Here is a 23,430-nt window from a genome sequence, read left to right on the forward strand (position 1 = left end):
GGATTGATGGCTATGTACATGTTAACTTGTTGGACTTGTTTTAAGTTTCAAAAATAAACTACAGCAAGCCTGTAGTCCAGCAAGACAAAACTTAAAGATTTCTCAAAACAAAATGAAGTGTTGGTTTAATAAGTGGACTTGCAAAAGTAAATGTCAGGGTGGGGGATAAGGTGCTTGCCCTATTTCCAATGCTGACAAATCCACTTCAGGCAAAATTCAATGGACCATATGAAATAGTCTCTCAAATTAATGATGTGAATTATGTTATTAAAACACCCGACCGACATAAACCAACACAGGTGGCACACATAAATATGATAAAGCCTTATTTTGACAAGCAGGCACCATCTGTGAGTGTTGTTGTCAAACATATGAATCTGACAACCCTGAGAATGAAACAATTGACTCAGCTGAGACTTTTCACAAGCCAAACATGGTCCCAGTTAGGGTAATGAACTCGGTTGTTTTCGAAAACATTGATAACAAGTTGGCTCATCTGCAGCCAAAGCAACAGCTGAGGAATTAATTCTGAAGTCCTGATGTTCCCAAGGAAACCAAGGTGGCAGTACATGACATAGATATTGGTCAAGCCAAACTGATTAAACAATACCAATATCACATGAACGTAGAAAAGTGTAAATTGGCTGAGCAAGAAATTGAATATATGCTGAAAAATTATATCACCCTGTGTTATTGTCCCCAAACCTGATGGTAGTGTTAAATTTTTTACTGATTATAGGAAGGTAACTGCAGTAACAAAAACAGATGCCTATCCTATCCTTCGGGTGATGATTACATCGATAAGGTTGGAAAAGCTAAATTTCTTACAAAGGTTGATCTGTTGAAAGGATATTGGTGTGGTCCATTGACAGACAGACAGGTAGAGAAATTTCTGCATTTATGACACCTTCTGGGTTGTATGAATACAATGTTTTGCCGTTTGGAATGAAAAATGCTCCAGGAACATTCCAGAGAATGATTGATTCTGTAATTTGAGGGTTAGAACACACAGTTGCCTATATTGATGACTTAGTCACAGGGAGTGACACTTGGGAAGAGGATATCTCTGCAGTAGAAAAGCTGTTTGACAGGCTTTCCCAGGCCAGATTACAGTTAACTTAGCTGAGACTGAATTTGGCCATGACACTGTGACCTACCTTGGCTATGTTGTACCTCAGGTCAAGTTGGCACTTGTTTAGGCAATTTCTGAAGTTCCTATTCCAACTGATAAGAAGGCTCTTAGGAGTTTTCTGGGAATGGTTGGATAATATTGTAAGTTTTGTAAGAACTTTGCTGATATCGCTCTTACTCTGACTAATCTCCTGAAGAAGGGTGAAAAGTTTGTTTGGACCGAGCAGTTTGTTCTTTGGTCTGTACAACCCGTGTTAGTGTGGGGAGCGGGATTTTACACCATATTCCCGGTACAATCTCAACAAAACACAAATAATTGTCACTTTGCCCGGACCAGTTGCCCCTATTGCAGGGCAACAGTCTGCCGGTGTTTGCCCCACAGTGTGGTGAATTGCCACCACCGTGAGCTCAGACATTTCCACAGATGAGCCCCTCCTGTCCCCACCGGGACAAACATCCTGTCCGCCCCCTCTCTCACCGTCTTCATCCTTTCAATAAAATCCCCCTCTCCCTCCCCGGGGAACCGGCATCAAACCGACGGGCCGAGCGGTCTCCTCCTACCTCTCAGCGACACATCAGACTCCGGCCGCAGGAGACGCTTCACAAACGCCCCAACTTCCCTCGGAGGGAAATGGAAATAAATCAGAAAGCGGACATTTTCTTTGAGTTTTGTGCCGCTTTAACGGACAGTTCGCACTGCACCAGGGTACAGGGGTAACGCCCTCTCGGCTGGTCCGCCTCCACTATTGGTTGTAACCAGTGATTGACATCGCTTCTCACCAATGGGAATAGAGCAGCTCTGCAATCAATTCAATTCCTCCGTTGACTGTTCGGGGGGGGCGTGGCTCGTGCTCAACAGCTCAGCCGTTAAACCGAAAAAGTTCGAGCACTGCAGCGCGTGTATGACGTAAGACACCGTGCTCGTGATAGCAGATGCGGATACGGGGAGACCATGGGTGACGTCAGGCGCGTGGGGGAGGGGGCTGCTGTGTGACGTCACGTGAGGGGGGGAGCGCTTCAGTTTTAAATCAGCTTTTGTTGGGTCCGATCTGGAACAACAAAATTAAATTCGGGTTTCATCGGGACCGGATCCGGTGTTGTGAGATGTGTCCGGCTGTGCCGTGTTGTTGGTGGAGTGGGCAGCGGGGTGTTTGTCTCCGGGCTCTCCTCAGCCCCGGTTTTCACTTTGCGACCGAGCCCGGGCCGTGGATCAATTCCTTGTGGTTCTGCAGGGGGTTTGGGGCGAAGGGACAGTCTGTCTGTCTGTGTGGGTCGGGGTTATGAGTGGGTGTGGGTGTGGGTCCCGGGACAAATTAACTTGTAAACACCGGACCATCTGGTGAATTGGATCAGACAGCTTCGCTCGCCTGTCCTTTCAGGAAACAACAATTCTCTCTTCATATTAATGACTGTCTAAACTTGCTGTGAACAAGATTCTGTGTTACAAGATTGTGAGTTACAGAGTCTAGGACAGCTGTCACCGTCATGGGCTGCGAGTGCAGACAGGGATTGGGGTCACTGAGCTGTGCATCAGAGAAGGACACGGGTTTGTACAGCCTCCTGTGGGGTAGAAATGTCCACACGGTGAATTCGGATCTGCTGGCACATCGGGAGTCTGAAAGGGAAAGGGAATAGGGAAGGGACTGAGCAGAGAGTTTTAACAGGGGAACCTGTTCAGGGGTGGAGGGGTACAGGAGCTGTCTGATAGATCGTTTTAATTGTTTTTTATAATCTGACAGATGGTGACTGAGGAAGAAGCTTGTTGACGGAGGATACCCGGAGGCGAGCAGCTCAGACACGGAATCAGGAACTGAATTGAATTGACTTTATTTCTTACATCCATCAGGAGTAAAAATCTTTACGTTACGTCTCCATCTAAATGTGCAACGTGCAATCATAGTAATTTATAACAGTTTATAATAAATAAAACAGACAATGTAATATAGAGTACACTCAAATCAGCGTGAGTTCATCAGTCTGATGGCCTGGTGGAAGAAGCTGTCCCGGAGCCTGTTGGTCCTGGCTTTTATGTTGCGGTACCGCTTCCCGGATGGTATCAGGAGAGTGACAGTGATGTGATTTCCTGTGTCACGGGTACAGACAGTCGTCTCAAGTGAGGAGTTTGTGTGGAGATGCAGCTTCCCTGGAGGTGGAGGAAAGAGGACACACCAACAGGTGGAACCAGCTGTGGGAAGACATGGTTTGTCAGGTCTGACGATGAGCTGAATGTACCATAACCTTCAGACTGAATCAGAAAACCATTCTGAGGGTATTTGAAATGTCAGAAGCAGGGGAGATGTGATCACATGTGCAGAGGGCAGGGGTTGTGTCTCCATCAGACGCTCAGTGAGATGGTTCAAGTTACAATGTGCAGGGATGAAAGCACAGTGGTTGGGGCCGGATTTAAACACTGATTCTGACACAGTGAGAGGGTTAATTTTGCTGTAAGGAAGCAACATTAATGGAAGACGACACAGGGACTTAATCAATTGCCAGTTGTTTAGCAGAAGTGACCAATTTGTATGTTACCTTGACAGAAACAGATATTCACAATGGTGACAAAGGGGTCCAGTCTGGTTTATTTCAGGTTGGAGAGGGGTGAGGGGTTTTGAAATCAATGCCTTGCGGTGCCACCATCGTTAATTTGTCATGTCCGGAGTGGTGGATCACACAGCACGGAAACAGGCCTTTGGCCGGCCATACCTGTTCTGACCATCCACTCACTGTCTACACTGGTCCCATTTATCAGCACTCGGTTCATAGCCGACTGTATCTCGGCAGTTTCAATGCTCACCCACTTCCTAAACGTTGTGAAGGGCAGTGTGTTCCAGATTTCAGCTACCCTCTGAGTGAAAAATCTCTTCCTCAGATCCCTATAATCCTCTTCGTCCTCTTTAAATCTATGCCCTCTGATCTGTGACACCTCTGTCCCAGGATCGTGGCCGACATGGGCATCAGTGAGGCCTTTGACAAGGTTCAGCATGGTAAGTTACTGTGGGAAGTTAGATCACATGGGATCCAGGGAGAGCTGGCTAACTGGATGCACATTTGTTTTGATGGTAGGAAGCAGAGAGTGATGGTGGGAGGCTGGTCATTGGACTCAAGGCCCGGCCCAGTTGGGTTCCCCAGGGTTACAACCATTGCTCTTGTTATCTATTGATATTTAATTATATTTGCATTTGCACAGTTTGTTGAATTATATGCTCTACTTGATCTTTCATTGATTCCGTTGCTATTCTACAGATTTGCTAAGTGTTCCTGTAGAAAAAAGAATCTCACGGTTATATGTGGTGACATTTAATGAAGGCTATGGTGCAGGTAGTTGGAACGAGGCAGTAAAAACAAAAGCAGATCAGCATTGACGAGAAGGGCCGAAGGGCCTGTTTCAGTGCTGCTGGGCTCTGTGACTGTCATAATATTCTGATTTGTAATTTCCACAGTCAGTGCTTTGCTACTAAACACTGAACCCAGAAATTTACCAAACAAGAATTGGAACTCTTAGCTGGCTACAAAAAGCGTTTACAAGTGTTGATACTTGCCAAAGGGGGTGTTACTAAGTACTGACCATGCAGGGTGCCCAAACTTTTACTTTGGGCCCTTTTCCTTTTTTGCTATTTTGAAACTGTGAAAGATGGAAATAAAAATGTAATCTTGCTTAAAATATTAAAGAAATCTGTTATCTTTATCTATATGCCTTTTGGAAATCAGGTCATCTTTTACTCACTTAGCTATTCACAGTAACAGAAATTTTAACCAGGGGTGCCCAAACATTTGCATGCCACTGTATATATCCTGTGCCTTCCGAATTGCTTCCAGAAATTCCTGCCATTGCTGCTCTGTTTTCATCCCTGCCCGTGTTCTTTTCAAATCAATTTTGACCAATTTTCCTCTCATGCCTCTCTAATTCTCTTTATTCCACATCTGACGTTAGCTTCTCCTTCTCCAATGTCAGGGTGAATTTGATCACATTAAGATCACTTGCCCCTAAGGGTTCTTTGAATTTAAGTGACCCAATTAATTCTGGTTCATTACAACACCCAATCCAGAATAGCTGATCCCCAAATGGGCTCAACCACGAGCTGCTCTAAAAAAGCGTCTTGTAGGAATTCTAGGAATTCCTCCACTTGAGACCAACACCATCCTAATTTTCCTAATCACCTGCATGTCAATCTTCCATGACTATTGTAACGTTGCCCTTTTGGCACGCATTTTCTATTTCCCATTGTAATTTGTGGACCACATACTTACTACTGTTTGGGGGTCTCTATACAATTCCCATCAGGGATTTTTTTTTTTGACATTTGCTGTTCCTTAATTCTACCAACAGATTCTACACCTTCCAACCCTATGCCATCTCTTTCTAATGATTTTATTTAATATTTTACCAACAGATCCACACAACCCCACTACCAGCTTGTTCTTTCAAGAAACATACAAGTATCTGGGAAACAAGAGGACCTGCAGATGCTAGAAATCTAGAGAACTACACACAAACTGCTGGAGGAGTTCAGCATGTCAGGCAGCATCTATGGATGGGAATCAACATTTCAGGCCGAGACCCTTCATCGGGACTCTTGATACCCTCATATCTGGAATATCAACAAGCAAAGAAAATAGAAAGTAGTGTGAAATAGGGAAAACCTTTGACAAAATTTAGTTCAAGGCGTTTAAAAACCTGCCAAACAGAGCTCAAAGTTAACAAATACAACAAAGACAATAAACACTTTTATCAATACCAACATTGATTTTTTTAAAAAAATAAAAATATCTTGGTCCCATTTCAATCAGTAAAATTTAAAGATAAATAAGAACTGAAATGATATTTACGCTCAAACACACTTAGATTAACACTACCTTGGACAGGAGCTAGAGAAGTAACACACATGAAAAAAATATCACACAAAGGTCAGATAAAACTTCTAAGTATATACTTTCAACAAAATTGAACAGGATTCAGAACTCCATGTGTGTGTATGCAATCGTGATAAGAAATATAGACCAGAAAACTTAAATGAGATGCCAACTCAGGAAAATGAAAAATCACTATGGAAGAAAACATTAACCAGTGGAATGAGTATACCCTCCATGGGAGACATCCCAACGATCTGAGCAGACGAGACGGTGACAAGGAAGCATCGAACATTTGACTGAGAGTTGGAGACCTCTTCCCAGAAACAGAGCGGTTCCTTGCAGAAATATGGGACAAGGTGGTTAACAAAAGGAAAAAAAAAATTGAGAATACATGAAATACACACAAACACGGTGGGAGGAGAAGATGGCGGCACGCCTGCGTGTGCACAGCCCTCAGGTGAAAAATGATATTGTATCTGTTAAATAGGGGCCGTGGACAATTCTGATTTGATGGAGAATGGATGTGAAAGCACAGAGGAACATCTGGAGAAATTTATGAAATGCCCGTTTGCTGCTGTCATTACTGTGTGGTCGGGAATGTTTCATAGAAACATAGAAACATAGAAAATAGGTGCAGGAGTAGGCCATTCGGCCCTTCGAGCCTGCACCGCCACTTATTATGATCATGGCTGATCATCCAACTCAGAACCCAGCCTTCCCTCCATACCCCCTGACCCCTGTAGCCACAAGGGCCATATCTAACTTCCTTTTAAACATAGCTAATGAACTGGCCTCAACAGTTTGCTGTGGCAGAGAATTCCACAGATTCACCACTCTCTGTGTGAAGAAGTTTTTCCTAACCTCGGTCCTAAAAGGCTTCCCCTCTATCCTCAAACTGTGACCCCTCGTTCTAGACCTCCCCAACATCGGGAACAATCTTCCTGCATCTAGCCTGTCCAATCCCTTTAGGATCTTATACGTTTCAATCAGATCCCCCCTCAATCTTCTAAATTCCAACGAGTACAAGCCCAGTTCATCCAGTCTTTCTTCATATGAAAGACCTGCCATCCCAGGAATCAATCTGGTGAACCTTCTTTGTACTCCCTCTATGGCAAAGATGTCTTTCCTCAGATTAGGGGACCAAAACTGCACACAATACTCCAGGTGTGGTCTCACCAAGGCCTTGTACAACTGCAGTAGTACCTCCCTGCTCCTGTACTCGAATCCTCTCGCTATAAATGCCAGCATACCGTTCGCCTTTTTCACCGCCTGCTGTACCTGCATGCCCACTTTCAATGACTGGTGTATAATGACACCCAGGTCTCGTTGCACCTCCCCTTTTCCTAATCGGCCACCATTCAGATAATAATCTGTTTTCCTATTTTTGCCACCAAAGTGGATAACTTCACATTTATCCACATTAAATTGCATCTGCCATGAGTTTGCCCACTCACCCAACCTATCCAAGTCACCCTGCATCCTCTTAGCATCCTCCTCACTGCTAACACTGCCACCCAGCTTCGTGTCATCCGCAAACTTGGAGATGCTGCATTTAATTCCCTCATCCAAGTCATTAATATATATTGTAAACAACTGGGGTCCCAGCACTGAGCCTTGCGGTACCCCACTAGTCACCGCCTGCCATTCTGAAAAGGTCCCGTTTATTCCCACTCTTTGCTTCCTGTCTGCTAACCAATTCTCCACCCACACCAATACCTTACCCCCAATACCGTGTGCTTTAAGTTTGCACACTAATCTCCTATGTGGGACCTTGTCAAAAGCCTTTTGAAAATCCAAATATACCACATCCACTGGTTCTCCCCTATCCACTCTACTAGTTACATCCTCAAAAAATTCTATGAGATTCGTCAGACATGATTTTCCTTTCACAAATCCATGCTGACTTTGTCCGATCATTTCACCGCTTTCCAAATGTGCTGTTATCACATCCTTGATAACTGACTCCAGCAGTTTCCCCACCACCGACGTTAGGCTAACCGGCCTATAATTCCCCGGTTTCTCTCTCCCTCCTTTTTTAAAAAGTGGGGTTACATTAGCCACCCTCCAATCCTCAGGAACTAGTCCAGAATCTAACGAGTTTTGAAAAATTATCACTAATGCATCCACTATTTCTTGGGCCACTTCCTTAAGCACTCTGGGATGCAGACCATCTGGCCCTGGGGATTTATCTGCCTTCAATCCCTTCAATTTACCTAACACCACTTCCCTACTAACATGTATTTCGCTCAGTTCCTCCATCTCACTGGACCCTCTGTCCCTTACTATTTCTGGAAGATTATTTATGTCCTCCTTAGTGAAGACAGAACCAAAGTAATTATTCAATTGGTCTGCCATGTCCTTGCTCCCCATAATCAATTCACCTGTTTCTGTTTGCAGGGGACCTACATTTGTCTTTATCAGTCTTTTCCTTTTTACATATCTATAAAAGCTTTTACAGTCCGTTTTTATGTTCTCTGCCAGTTTTCTCTCATAATCTTTTTTCCCCTTCCTAATTAAGCCCTTTGTCCTCCTCTGCTGAACTCTGAATTTCTCCCAGTCCTCAGGTGAGCCACTTTCTCTGGCTAATTTGTATGCTACTTCTTTGGAATTGATACTATCCCTAATTTCTCTTGTCAGCCACGGGTGCACTACCTTCCTTGATTTATTCTTTTGCCAAACTGGGATGAACAATTGTTGTAGTTCATCCATGCAACCTTTAAATGCCTGCCATTGCATATCCACCGTCAATCCTTGAAGTGTCATTTGCCAGTCTATCTTAGCTAATTCATGTCTCATACCTTCAAAGTTACCCCTCTTTAAGTTCAGAACCTTTGTTTCTGAATTAACTACGTCACTCTCCATGTTAATGAAGAATTCCACCATATTATGGTCACTCTTACCCAAGGGGCTCTCACGACAAGATCGCTAATTAACCCTTCCTCATTGCTCAAAACCCAGTCCAGAATAGCCTGCTCTCTAGTCGGTTCCTCGACATGTTGGTTCAAAAAACCATCCCGCATACATTCCAAGAAATCCTCTTCCTCAGCACCTTTACCAATTTGGTTCACCCAGTCTACATGTAGATTGAAGTCACCCATTATAACTGCTGTTCCTTTATTGCACACATTTCTAATTTCCTGTTTAATACCATCTCCGACCTCACTACTACTGTTAGGTGGCCTGTACACAACTCCCACCAGCGTCTTCTGCCCCTTAGTGTTACGCAGCTCTACCCATATCGATTCCACATCTTCCCGGCTTATGTCCTTCCTTTCTATTGCGTTAATCTCTTTTTTAACCAGCAACGCCACCCCACCTCCCCTTCCTTCGTGTCTATCCCTCCTGAATATTGAATATCCCTGAACGTTGAGCTCCCATCCCTGGTCACCCTGGAGCCATGTCTCTGTGATCCCAACTATATCATAATCATTAATAACAATCTGCACTTTCAATTCATCCACCTTATTACGAATGCTCCTTGCATTGACACATAAAGCCTTCAGGCACTCTTTTACAACTCTCTTAGCCCTTTTTAATGCTTGCCCTGGATTTGTCGGCCTGCCACTTTTACTTTTCCCCTTTGTACTTTTTGCTTCTACGCTCACTTTACGCCCCTCTGTCTCTCTGCACTGGTTCCCATCCCTCTGTTGTGAACTAACCTCCTCACACCTAGCCGCTTTAATTTGATTCCCACCCCCCAACCATTCTAGTTTAAAGTCACCTCAGTAGCCCCCGCTAATCTCCCTGCCAGGATATTGGTCCCCCGAGGATTTAAGTGTAACCCGTCCGTTTCGGAGGGTAGGCCTCAAAATCCCTGGCCTTGCCTGCTTTTGGTGACCGAGATTGAGGTCGAATCGTTCGGACTCAGTACTCGGTGTCAGAGAGCTGATCACAGCTCGAAGTTTTCGGATGACTCAGAGTTGGATTGTGGTCGGCATGGCAGGGAGAGTTTCTCTTCCTTCTCCCGTCTGCGTGAGATGTGGGACATTTGAGAAACTTTGAACTTTACTGTGGTCACGGATTTCTTCATCAAGTTATGGTATTGTTACACTGTTTGTAACTATATGTTATAATTATGTGGTTTTGTCAGTTTTTTCAGTCTTGGTTTGTCCTGTGTTTTGTGATATCACACTGGAGGACATATTGTATCATTTCTTAAGGCATGCATTACTAAATGACAATAAAAGAGGACTACGTGTCTTCATAATCATATAAAAACAAGGCAGTAAGTGCAGAAAATGCCAAGAGAAACCAGACACAATCCAACACATTCCAGGATCCTGCAGCAGTTTAAGTCAATCTGATTACTTGCAAAGGTACAATCAAATGGCAAATAATATTCACAAAAATCTTGCTTTAAAATACAAACTTATGAAGGCCCTCCATCACTTCATAAAGGCATCAGATTTCAAGCCTGATCCAGTTCAGTCAAAATATTACAAATTATATGATAATCAATACATTATTTCAGATAGGACAATCCATAATAACCATCCGGATATAATATTACAGGATAAACAAGCAGAAACAATTCTCTCAATAGATAAAACCATTCCCCACACACACATGTTCCTCGACCAGTGGAGCACCTCACCACAGGTATTGTTTCTGTCATCAGTCAGACAACTGAAAGATTTTCTCTGTCAATCAGCTTCCAAATGTTGTTACTCTGTCATTCGTTGCCACGCCCCTCATCATATCCCTTCTCCTCATCATACGTTCTTACCCCGACCATCATCCAGATCCACAAACTCTGTCCTGTGCAGACCTGCCTCTGGTTTCTGACCCTGCTTCATTGAACATCCAACTAATGGTTTCCCATTCTGCTTTCAGTCTTTAGAGGACAGTGGTGTTTTCTAACAACCCTTTAGAAGCAGGGAAAATGACCCATAATGTGGAAATGAGTCATCATTACGGAAGTTAACGACCAATGTCATTCTTCCTCAGCCCAGAGACTTGAGAGGCAAAGAACATCTCAGACAGAACTGCAGTCAGCTCGACTTCTTGAGTCTGCAGAAAATTCAAGGGAAGCCTCTTCACCCACAGAGTGGTGACTGTTTGGAACCCATAAGCACAGGGAGAGCGAGAGATGAACAACAGGGCAGGATTTCAAAGGACCGTCGTGGAACTGAATCACTGGCAGGGTCCAGCCGGCCTGAGTTGATTCTCTACTGTATACTTGGTGCGTTATAAATTCACTAAGTACTGGAGACAGAGTTTAAAATAGAACTGATATATTTGTCTCCGATCTAGAATATTAAACTCCAGTTCCATTAAAGGTGAATATGCAGCTGAAGAAACTCCTCCCATGCCCAGTGACCAGGGTGCAGAATTGGGTGTGGTGAGCACCAGAAATAATTGCAGAGTTCAGCACTGACAGTCACTCTCAAAATTGCATTCAGCAACTGTGATGGACAAATATCCAGCAAGCAGCTTATTGAAACTTTCTCCCCAGTGTGAACCCGGTAGTGTATCACAAGTGTAACATGCTGTAAGGTTTCACTGCTAATGTAACGGCCTCTCTGTAATGTTTCACTTCTGAGGTAATGGTTCTCTGTAGCAGCAATGTTTAGGTTATGACTAGAGATAACAGGGTTTTGGCGTGCAGGGCTTTCCAAAGAGAGAAATGTTCTTTCTTGTGAGTCTGGAAGAGAGATTTCATGGTCTTTTGCCAGGGAGAGATGAGAAGACACGAATGGAGAGAGTGGGCCCTTTTGCTTTTTTTTTGTTTCCTTTACTAACCACATAGTCAAAGTAAGAATTATAAAGCTCAATTGTTTAATCACATATTGTCTCCTGCTTGTTATTTTGCGGTACTGATTTGTAACAGTGGACACATCACACAGCATCCACCCAAACGAGATTTCTTAAGTTTGGCTGGGCTGGAGGGCTATCACCCCCTATATTAAGCTGCTAGCCGAAGCGAGAGTTACATAAGGTTAGATGACTGAGTGACTCACTTCCCACATTCAGAGCAGGTGAACGGCCTCTCCCCAGTGTGAACTCAGTGATGCACATTTGGTTGATTTGGCTGAGAGAATCTCTTCCCAATGTCTGAGCAGGTGAACGGCTTCTACACAGTGTGAAGTCGCTGGTGTCTCAGGAGGTGGAATGACCGAGTGAATCCTTTTCCACATTCTGAGCAGGTGAATGGCCTCTCCCCAGTGTGAACTGACTGGTGTTCCTTCAATTGAGATGACTGAGTGAATCCCTTCCCACACACTGAGCAGGTGAACGGCCTCTCCCCTGTGTGAACTGACTTGTGTACAAGTAGGTGGGATGACCGAGTGAATCCCTTCCCACAGTCTGAGCAGGTGAATGGTCTCTCCCCAGTGTGAACTCTCTGATGTTCCTTCAGATGAGATGAGTAAGTGAATCCCTTCCCACAGTCTGAGCAGGTGAACGGCAGCTCCCTGGTGTGAACTCGCTGGTGTGCCTTTAGGTTAGATGACCAAGTGAATCCCTTCCCACACACTGAGCAGGTGAATAGCCTCTCCCCAGTGTGAACTCTCTGATGTACCTTCAGTTTAGATGACTGAGTGAATCCCTTCCCACAGTCTGAGCATTTGAACGGCCTCTCCCCAGTATGAACTGACGTATGTACCAGTAGGTCGGATGACCGAGTGAATCCCTTCCCACAGTCTGAGCAGGTGAACGGCTTCTCACCGGTGTGAAATCGCTGATGTCCCTTCAGTTCAGATGACGAAGTGAATCCCTTCCCACAGTCTGAGCAGGTGAATGGCCGCTCCCCAGTGTGAAATCGCTGATGTATCTTCAGTTGAGATGACGAACTGAATCCCTTCCCACAGTCTGAGCAGATGAAAGGCCTCTCTCCAGTGTGAACTCTCTGATGTACCTTCAGTTTAGATGAGCAAGTAAATCCCTTCCCACAGTCTGGGCAGGTGAACGGCCGCTCCCCGGTGTGAACTGACTGGTGTCTCAGTAGGGCGGATGACCGAGTGAATCCCTTCCCACAGTCTGAGCAGGTGAACAGCTGCTCTCCAGTGTGAACTCGCTGGTGAGCCATTAGGTCAGATGACCGAGTGAATCCTACCCCACAAATTCAGCAGATGACCAGCCTCTGCCCAGTGTGATCTGACTGGTGTGTCCACAGGTGGGAAGACCGACTGAATCCCTTTTCACATACAGAACAGGTGAATGGCCTTGTCCCAGTGTGAACTTGCTGATGTACCTTCAGTTGAAATAACCAACTGAATCCATTCCCACAGTCTGAGCAGATGAATGGGTTCCCCCCTGTGTAAAATGACGGGTGTGCCAGTCGGTCAGATGATCGAGTGAATCCCTCCCCACAGTCTGAGCAGGAAGGATGATCGAGTGAATCCCTTGCTCCACTTCTTAAATATCTGGACCAAGACAGCAAAACTAGCGTGTTGTGCTCAAGATTGCTGTAGACAAATTCCTTGTTGTGTTTAACCTGTAAAAATATTTACAAAATCCATCAATGGGTGTCGGTCAACATTTCAGAAGATATCAATTAAGTTGTCAAGGTGTGATCTGACATCACATAGTTACAGTGAAGTTCAACCCAAGTTGGAGACAGAAATCATCTTCTCACTGGGCACTGTGCTGGTATCTGGAATGACCATCAATTCCCTGATGCTGTTCCTGTCTCTATGAGAATAGGGCATTTCCACCATCTCCAATCTCTGACCTGGCTCAGTTTGACTCTCTCCACTGGTATTATTCCCTGTTCCCACTGAGCTACATGGGTTCCTGGCCCCACAGTAACTGAAACACTCTCACACAAATAGCTGGCAGTGCGTTCCACACACCCACCACTCTGTGTAAAAAACTTACCCCTGACATACCCTTGGTATTTATTTCCAAGCACCTTAAAACTATGACCCCTCTTGTTATCCATTTCAGCCCTGGGAAAAAGCCTCTGGCTATCCACACGATCAAAGCCCCTCATCATCCTATACCCCTAAAAAAGGCTCTAAACATAAACAAGGAAATTATACATTGAAGATTTGTTAGAAGTATACAAAATTATAAGGGTATAGATAGGGTTAATGCAAGCAGCTCTTTCCACTGAGGTTCGGTGGGATGACAACCAGAGGTCATGGGTGAAAATTTAACGGGAACGTTTGGAAAATCTCTTTACTGAAATGGTCGTGAGAGTGTGGAATGAGATGCCAGCACAAGTGGTGAATATGAGCTCGGTTTCATCATTTCGAAGAGGTTTGGATGGGAGCCTGGACGGTAGGGGTACGGAGGGCAATGGTCCCAGTGCACGTGGTTGCATTAGACAGCTTAAATGTTTGTTTGGCATTGAATAGATGGGCCAAATAGCCTGCTTCTGAACTGAACTTCTCCATGTTTCCATGACAGAGAAGCTGGACAAATTTGTTCAGAAGGGATATGGTAGGAGTGACAACGGAGCAGCAATGGCTGGAGTTTCTGGGAGCAATTCGGGAACTGAGTGATCGATACATTCCAAAGAAGTGGAAGCAGTGGAAAGGCAGGAGGACACAACCATGGCTGAAATGAGAAGCCAAAGCCAACATCAAAGCCAAAGAGAGGGCAAACAAAAGAGCAAACACTGACAGGGAATGGACTGGCACAGTGTGAACTTGCTGATGTACCTTCAGTTGTTATTACTGACTGAATCCATTCCCACTGTCTGAGCAGGTGAATGGGTTCACCCCTGTGTAAAATGACGAGCGTGCCAGTCGCTCAGATGATCGAGTGAATCCCTTGCTCCACTTCTTAAATATCTGGACAGAGACAGCAAAACCGGCGTGTTGTGTTCGAGATTCCCGTAGACAAATTCCTTGTCATTTTTAACCTGTAAAAGGATTTATAAAATTCATCAATTGGTGTAGCACAACAGTTCAGATGAGATCACTTCAGTTGTCAAGGTGTGATCTGGCATCACACTGTTACAGTGAAGTTCAACCCAAGTTGGAGAGAGAAATCATCTTCTAACTGGGCACAGTGATGGTATGTGGAATGACCATCAAATTCTCTGATGTTTTTTCTGTCTCTATGAGAATGGTTTCAGAGGAGATGTGAGGGGTAAGTTTTGTTACGCAGAGAGTGCTGAGTGTGTGGAATGGGCTGCCAGCAACGGTGGCAGAGGTGGATACAATAGGGTTTTTAAGAGACCCCTGGACAGGTATATGGAGAAAATTAGAGTTAATTTCTCAGGTATGGACATATTCGGCACAGCTTTGTGGGCCGAAGAGCCCGTGTTGTGGGGTAGTTTTTTTTTTCTATCTTTCTACCATTCCCAATCTGTCACTTGGCTCAGTTTGACTCTCTCCATTGGTATTATTCCCTGTTCCCACTGAGCTGCATGAGTGCCTGGCCCCACAGTAACTGAAACACTCTCACACAAATAGCCTTTGTTGACCTGCAGCTGGGATTTTCTTTTATATATTATTAACTTAAAGTGCCACAGTTTTAACACCATATAAACAATTCCTGCTGAGATGAATGGTTGGTCCGCACAGCTGTTAAAAGGACTTAATGTGAATTTTTGTATTATTTCAGGTTCTTGTCACAGTCACAGAAAATTACAACACAGAAACAGACCCTTTGGGCCATCTAGTTGATGTCGAGCTACTTAAACTTTCCACTGCCATACCCCTACCATCCAGGTACCTATACAAACCTCTTAAATGTTGGACTTGAGCTTGCATGAACCAGTTGTGCTGGCTGCTCATTCCACACCTGGATGACCATCTGTGTGAAGAAGTTTCCCCTCATGTTCCCCCTACCGTTTCACCTTTCATCCTTGACCCATGGCTTCTGGTTGTAGTCCCACCCAATCCCAGTGGAGAAAGCCAGCTTGCATTAACCCTATCTATGCACCTCTATCACAATCAAATCTCTGCTCAATCTTCCACATTCCAAGCAATAAATTCCTGATCTGTTCAATCTTTCCTAATAACCCAAGTCCTCCAGACCTGGCAACATCCTTGTGAATTTTCTCAGAACTCTTTCAACCTCTTTTACATCTTTCCTGTAGGTAGGTGACGACAACTGCAAACAAGACTCCAAATTAGGCCTCACCAATGTCTTCTACAAGTCAACATAACACCCATGGGACCGAAAGAAGCTGCAGAAGATCGTGAACACGGTGCGGCGCAGCACATCACACAAACCAATCTTCCGTCCTTGGACTCACTTTACACCGCACACTGTCGGAGCAGTGCTGTCAGGATAATCAAGGACACGACCCACCCAGCCAACACACTTTTCATCCCTCTTCCCTCCAGGAGAAGGTTCAGGAGCTTGAAGACTCGTACGGCCAGATTTGGGAACAGTTTCTTTCCAACTGTGTTCAACCAACACCCCTGACCCCCCACACTCACACAAGCCAAACTTACCACTAGAACATTAGACCTCTGCTAGTTTAAATTCCTGAACTAACAAATCCCTTGTCACCGCTTTGACATTCCTCTGCCAGGTAATTTCCCGACCCCCCCCCCCCGCCCCGCCACCCTGAGCAGTTTCTAAAGTGACCCACCTGTTGTTGTGCAGGATAGCAACAAGAGTACTCTGTGATGGCTGTTTAACCTCATTCCCCTTCCTGACTCTCACCCAGTTTCCTGTGTCCTGCACCTTGGGTGTAACTCACCTCTCTTCATGTCATATCTATCACCCCCTCCAACTGCTGGATGATCTGGAATTCATCCATCTCAAGTTCCAACACCTTAAAGAGCAGGGTTAGAAGCTGCAGCTGGATGCACATCTTGTAGGTCAGTGGTCCCCAGCCACCAGGCTACGGACCGGTACCGGGCCGCAAGGCAATGATATGATTTGGCGATATGAGTCAGCTGCACCCTTCCTCATTCCCTGTCATGCCCACTGCTGAACTTGAACGCATGCGAGGTCAAAACGCACACGTCATCCATGTCAGCACGGGAAGAAGATCAACTCTTCGAGCTTGCAAATGACGGCAGGCTGAAAAGTACATTTGACATAACATCTCTGCCGGCATTCTGGATCAAAGTCAAGGCTGAATATCCTGGGATAGCCACGAAAGCATGGAAAATGTTGCTCCCATTTCCAACATATTTCTGCAAAGCGGGGTTTTCTGCAATGAATGCAATGAAAACTAAATTGTGGAATAGAGTGGACATAAGGAACCCCCTTCGAGTATCACTGTCTCCCATCACCCCTCGATGGCACCGTCTTGTTGCAGGGAAACATGCCCAGGGCTCCCACTGATTCAGCGATATTGGTGTGTTGCAATGATTTTATATGTTCATACGGGGAAAATATGTGCTGTGTGTTTAATATCCAAACGTTACTTAAAATGTTATGATGACCTACAAGTGACTTATAATTGACTTATCACTATATAACAGTAACATATAGTAAAAGCAGGAATGATACGATAAATACACAGCCTATATAAAGTAGAAATAATGTATGTACAGCGTAGTTTCACTGAACAGAATCGCCAAAAACAATTTGTAGAAAAAAAATCGGTACGTACATGCATGCGCACACAAGTGCCCGTGCAAGGCTTCATGGTCATTGTAGTCTTTCTCAGAGTAAACACAACTTATTTGACTGCTACCCTTGTCCCTTGGTAACTCTACCCTGCCCCCTCCCCAGTCGGCCGCTCCGCAAGAGTATTGTCAATAATAAACCAGTCCGCGGTGCAAAAATAGTTGGGGACCCCTTTTGTAGCTGAGGGCATCATGGACACTGGAGGTCTCCCCATCTTCCCACCAATGTCCCTTCTAATTGGTAATGACCAGTGTGCACATAAATATAGTACCGTGCATTTTTCCCACCCAGTGACAAAATGTGCACAGTGAATTTTATATAGAGAGGTATTCATTTTTACAGCTAGCAAATCACTGTCACTAAGAACTTTGATCTCCTTTGGGTTCGATTGGGTTCATCTGCATTCTCACACAACCTATCTCGTAGGCCTGTTAACGGGTAATGAAGGATTTTCTCACAAGAGCCTTTGCACCCAGTGCTCCCGAACCCCGATCCTCCCAGTGCTCAGATACGGTGGCCGCTCGGGTAAAACAGCAGCGGCAGGGAAGGGAAGGTCCCTATACCCTGAGATCCACACAGGGAATACTGAGGATTATTCCGAGACAGGGAGGGAAGAATCCAATAAAACCCCAGAGTTAATGGCTCCACAAAGACAGTTGCCCACCGGAATGCTGCCCAATCCATGAGCAGGAGCAGGGACAGCCCTCAGTGATTCCTCTGTATGCACCCTGGAAGCCTCAGGAAATGATCATGATCATGAATCAGGCCCCAGATAGAAAAGAAAAACCAGCACAGTTTGCTCAGTTTGTCCGCAGTACTATACAAGAGTTTAATGTGACCCCACAAGATTTATTCGGTCTCTGCTGCATGATTCTGTCAGCTGATGAGGGCTGGAAATGGAAGGCAGAATTGAGATACCAAATCTATCAGCAGTTACAGGCGGGAAACCATAATGAGAATGAACAGACAGACTAGATTATTCAGGCCTTGGAAAGGGCTCTCCAGCAACTCGTAAACATCACTCAGGTACAAGAAGGCAAACCTCAGCCTGGGGAAATTGGGACCAGACTATTGGGAGCGATTTGTGCCCTATTGGGGCACTTTCACAGGAGATCAAGCCTTTAATGATGGGAATCCGTCCCCCAGTTTAATGCCTTACTGCTCCAATGCTTACCAATTAAGTTAGTGATAGTCATAGTCAGAGTCATAATTTATTGATCCCGGGGGAAATTGGTTAAAGTTAGCCAACATGATTAAAACAAATTATATGGATTGGCCTGAGAATCAACGAAATTGAATGCAACGAGCTTTGACGTATTATTGGGACCCGGCTTTTGAATCCCGATCAACCCCGAAGGGAGCTAATATTAAAGGTGATTATGTTCAGCGGGAAGCAGGACGCGAGCGGGCTACATCTGGGGATCAGAAATTGGAACGAAAACTGACCAAGGGACAGGTGGGGACAACAACCGAGGGAAGAGCCTGGAGTTCCTTGCCTACACTTGACGAAACAAGCATCCAGCACCAAGGGAGACTGGCAAGACTTGGTTGTGGGCCAACTCCGATACTAGAACGAGTCTGAGGTGAAGACGGGACATCTGGTAAGGCACTCTTTTAATATTGACCAAACCCAAGATGTTGTTCCCCATCTCTGGGCAATTTCAGGCCATGAATTCGATTACACCAACTGCTCCCCTGTCCGGATCATCATGAAAGAAGGCCAGACTCTCCCACCCATTCCGCAATATCCCCTCAATCCCGAGGCAATATTTTATGACGATGCAAGCTCTTCTGTGGATCCAGCAGCATATTCTGGCTATGCGATGGTGACGGACAGTGAAATAGTTGAGCAGGCCTCTTTTGAGGCAGCTGTCTCCGCCCAGAAGGCTGAGCTGTTTGCTCCGACTCGTGCCTGTATCCCAGCAAAAGACAAAAGTGCGAACGTTAACCCAGACTCCCGTTATGCATTTGGAATTGTACATGACTATGGGCCAACTAACCAAAATACTCCAAGCATTACAATCGCAGATACAGCAGGCTTACAAGGAAGAGAACTACCCCACAGAGAGGAGTGACTATCCCACCATAGAACCTGGGGACTTTGTCCTGATCAAGAACTGGAATTGAGGGAAACTCAGTTCTCGGTGGAGAGGACCACATCAGGAGTTACTGACCACCCCCATGCTGTGAAACTGAAGGGGTAATCTTGGTGGATACCATCGAACAGACTGCAAACATGTTACTGAAGGAACTGAGTAGAAGGACTCTCTCGGACCAAAGGAAAATGTATTGGTTGATAGTGGTGTTCGTGTTTATGACTTTGAGAGGGCTCACCCCAGCATCTGGGGGCTCCCATGTTAACACCTTTCTGTCTCTCTGTCACACCTGTGCCAAACAGGTAGAACTAGGGGCCCGCTGGGTTTGTGCTGAAATTCCCCAGCATGATAAAACTATGATTCCAATGTCAGTAATCCCGCTCAACCAGAGTGAGGAACTCTCAGCCTGGGCTTTCTCAAATATCACCCGGGGAAGTGAGGTGAGGAACTGTGGTTCAGTCAGAGATGACTGTGGATGTCAGTGTTTTGAGGGATGGTATCTCAGGCCCTGACCAAACGGAATTCCTATACTGGGAAACATGCATCCTGGCCATACTTACAGGTGCCCAGCAGCGGAGAGGAATAACTGAGACTGAGTGATTTTGGATGATCGCTTTTCTCTCCTATGGAGTAGCCAGGAATTCACGAGAGATAATCAATTTGGCTACAACACTTGAGGAGCTGGCCACAATACTGCAGGGGCCCTGACAGAAACACAGGCCCAAGTAACAGAAATATCCACTGAAATGATTGCAATCCGGCAAACAGCCCTACAGAATCGTATGGCTTTAGATTTTATCCCAGCTGAGAAAGGGGGAACCTGTGCTATTATTGACACAGAATGCTGCAACTATATCCCTGATGACTCCACTAACATTACATCCCTCTCCGAGCACACTGCCAAGGAGATTGACAACATCAAGAAAGTAGGGCAGGATTTACACGGGTTCACCGAAGAGTCAAAATGGTGGTCTTTGAAGGCCTTTTCGGTAATATGTGGGGCATGATATTGCATTCTGGCCTAATAGTTATACATATCATTATAATAATTAACATTGCACGCTGTTTTTACCCACTGATAAGTCAATGCTGTACTCAGTGGCTTTCTCTGTAAAAAAAAATACTGCTTTGTTGATCATGTAATGATCAAAAGGAGGGAATGATAAAGTATGTAAAAGGGTTAACACTTCGTTAAACAATAGCAGCCTGTTTTTCTGAAAGAAACTGCTGATGATCAACAGATGTGCTAAGCCACGCTGAGCCATATTTCTTCTTGAGGGTAGCTAGCTGGGGTTTCAGGATGCTTATCTCCCTGTGCATTCATGCATAGAGATAGGACAGCTTCAGTCTGTTCTGTGTGTGTAAGCCATTATGACAATACGTAATTTGCCTTTCAGGGCTGTCGTGTAGTAAATAACTTTTGCTCCAGTCTATCTTGTGTGTGGGCTATCTAGACAGATATACCTGTGGTGTAAGGGGAATTGTTAGTCAGTTAGTGGATTGGGCGAGAAAAGTCATACACTGTTCCTGTTTGAGCAACTAACTGAGTAAGCCCCGGGTGCTTGGAATAAAGAGTTTGTACTTATACAGTCTCTGAGTGACTTTATCCGGATTCGACTTCCACAGAATGGGAGTGGTTTTAAAGGGCTGGGCAGCTGGAAGCACATTACCAGACCTGGAGTGATTGCAAATGGGTCTGACAGAGGCATAATTGGTTCTTCTGGGCACATTCAGTCTTACTCCAACTATTTCCTACTTTCTCTTGTACAGTTATGTAAAGTCTAAAGGACCAGTGTTTGAGTAAATGAGACTCACCAAACTTTCCCCTGACCGAATCACTGGTTTCTCCGAGTCAGATGGGTCCTCTCCAGTTGATGCTCTCAGTCCTTGGGCTGGTTCACTTGTTGCTGTTCCCTCGTCTTCAGTCGTGGTTTGCTTCCAGTTGGGGGTTTTCTCCCAATAAATCTCTCACCGCAGGTCTAACTTTAACAGGAAAGATAATGAAGCTCATTAACAATAAAATGGAGAACAAAACATTTCTGCTTAATGTTACTAAGAACAAAACTCACTGAAAATTAAACGTTGAAGGCAGATATAATGATCTCAGTGAACAATCTTTTATTGTCCCTCACACATCACAAAACAATATGGGATAAAAAGGAGCCATCATTCAGACACTGTCGGACATCAGACACTGGAACAGAATTAGGTGATTCGATCCAGCTGGTCTGCCCCACCACTCAACTATGGCTGATTTTTATTCCAACACCATATTCCTGCCTTCCACCTGTAACCCTGAAGCTACTTCGAAATCATGAATACATTAATCTCTGTCATAAATATACACAAATGGCAGCCTGAACCAACCTCTGTGGCAACAAATTCCACAGATCAGACATATTTTGGCCAAATTTTTTTCTCATCTCAGTTTTAAAGGGAAGCATCTTTATTCTGAGTCTGCTGTCAGATCTCCTCTTCAAGTCCACTGTATCCAGGCTTTTCAACATCCGGAAGGTTTACTTAACCATACATCCCTCCACCACCCCCACCGTCCCTCTGAACTCCATTGAGCACAGTTCCAGAACCATCAAATGCTCCTCATACATAAAGCTGATCATTCCTGAGATTATTCTTGTAAACCTCGTTAGCAACAACTGTACTGAACACATTTCCAGGAATAACAGACAAATTGGTACCAGGATAATTTACAGGGAAAAGTTGTGGTTTCTTTACTGTTCTACTATCACAGAATGAACCATTTCCATTCCCAGCTTAAAACAGGTCCATTTCAGGAAATATAAACCAGTTCAGGGTGAATGTAATAAAAAGAAACTTAATTACCAGAAACGCTCAGCAGGTAAGGAACAGCTGTGGGGAGAGGAACAAACTTTGCAATTCAGGTTAATAAAGTTTTGTCAGAATGACTGCAAACATTTTCAGCTTTTAGTGCAGATCCGCAGCAACTTGAGATTCTGCTTGATTTCCACCGAGTCAGAGACAGGTGACAGTGAGTTGTGGGGGTGGGATTTGCAAACACAGTTTGAACACCAAACTCACAGGTCTATTTCTACTGTTGTAAACACGGAACAGCTCATTTACTCATAGCCTCCCCCTGTGAGGATGGAATGGGAATGCATCCTCTCCTCAGATTAGCAGTCATTGCTTCCGAAGGAATTCCAGAAACAAACATCTGATCCCAGACCAGAAATACCCGCTTAACACCTCATAAGCCCAAGCAGCTTGATCCCCGGGTCCATTTTACCTGGATCAAAAACTGTGATATCCCCAGGACCCAACCTCACAGAGTCAACAGCTGAATCTGCCACTCACCGACCCTGAGAGACTCACACATCGTCCCCGCATCTCACACTGGGTAGTGCAATCTGGGATTTCCCCACAACCAATGTCCAGCTGCTCGAAATTTCTGCTTCACTGCAGAAAGACGACCATCCCATCCCATCTGTAGAAGCACTAACCAATGTCAAAACCAAAACACCAACAGTTCCATATGCCTGGAAAGCTGATCACAGGATTATAGCCCAAGCACCAACTTTCCCAGTACTCTTTGCTGCCCGTAAAATGCTGCAATGTGTCAGACAGTAATAGTTCCCAGCAAGCACCTCCACACCAATGCACAACAGAACTGGAACCTGATGACCCTCAGGCATTCCAGCTAACAAAAACTGATTCTGGAAATAACTCATCAAGGCCAAATGTGCAAAAGAAGACCTCACAATGAAGACAAAGGTTAGAAGAAAGATTGCTCATATATATCATTGAGGAGGTGGGACACAGGGTGGACCAAGGTTGACCCAGATGGCTGATGCATAGCACTGAAGCGGGTGGCAGGAGACTAAATAGAGGT

The 23,430-nt window shown here is 44.9% G+C and overlaps 1 protein-coding gene across 1 annotated transcript in view; it reads right to left on the bottom strand.

The window, feature by feature from the left end:
• The window catches only part of LOC134342194 (zinc finger protein 850-like), a 60,451-nt gene that overhangs the window by 35,641 nt on the left and 1,380 nt on the right, over window positions 1-23,430 (bottom strand). Inside the window, exons 2-4 of the mRNA XM_063040165.1 lie at window positions 21,381-21,548; window positions 14,589-14,791; window positions 12,060-13,417 (exon numbers count right to left, since the gene is read on the bottom strand). Of these exons, the coding sequence (XP_062896235.1) occupies window positions 12,060-13,009 (950 nt within the window). The 5' untranslated portion in view covers window positions 13,010-13,417; window positions 14,589-14,791; window positions 21,381-21,548. The remainder of the gene's footprint in view (window positions 1-12,059; window positions 13,418-14,588; window positions 14,792-21,380; window positions 21,549-23,430) is intronic.

Source organism: Mobula hypostoma, unplaced genomic scaffold (assembly GCF_963921235.1).
Source record: "Mobula hypostoma unplaced genomic scaffold, sMobHyp1.1 scaffold_125, whole genome shotgun sequence".
NCBI lineage: Eukaryota > Metazoa > Chordata > Chondrichthyes > Myliobatiformes > Myliobatidae > Mobula > Mobula hypostoma.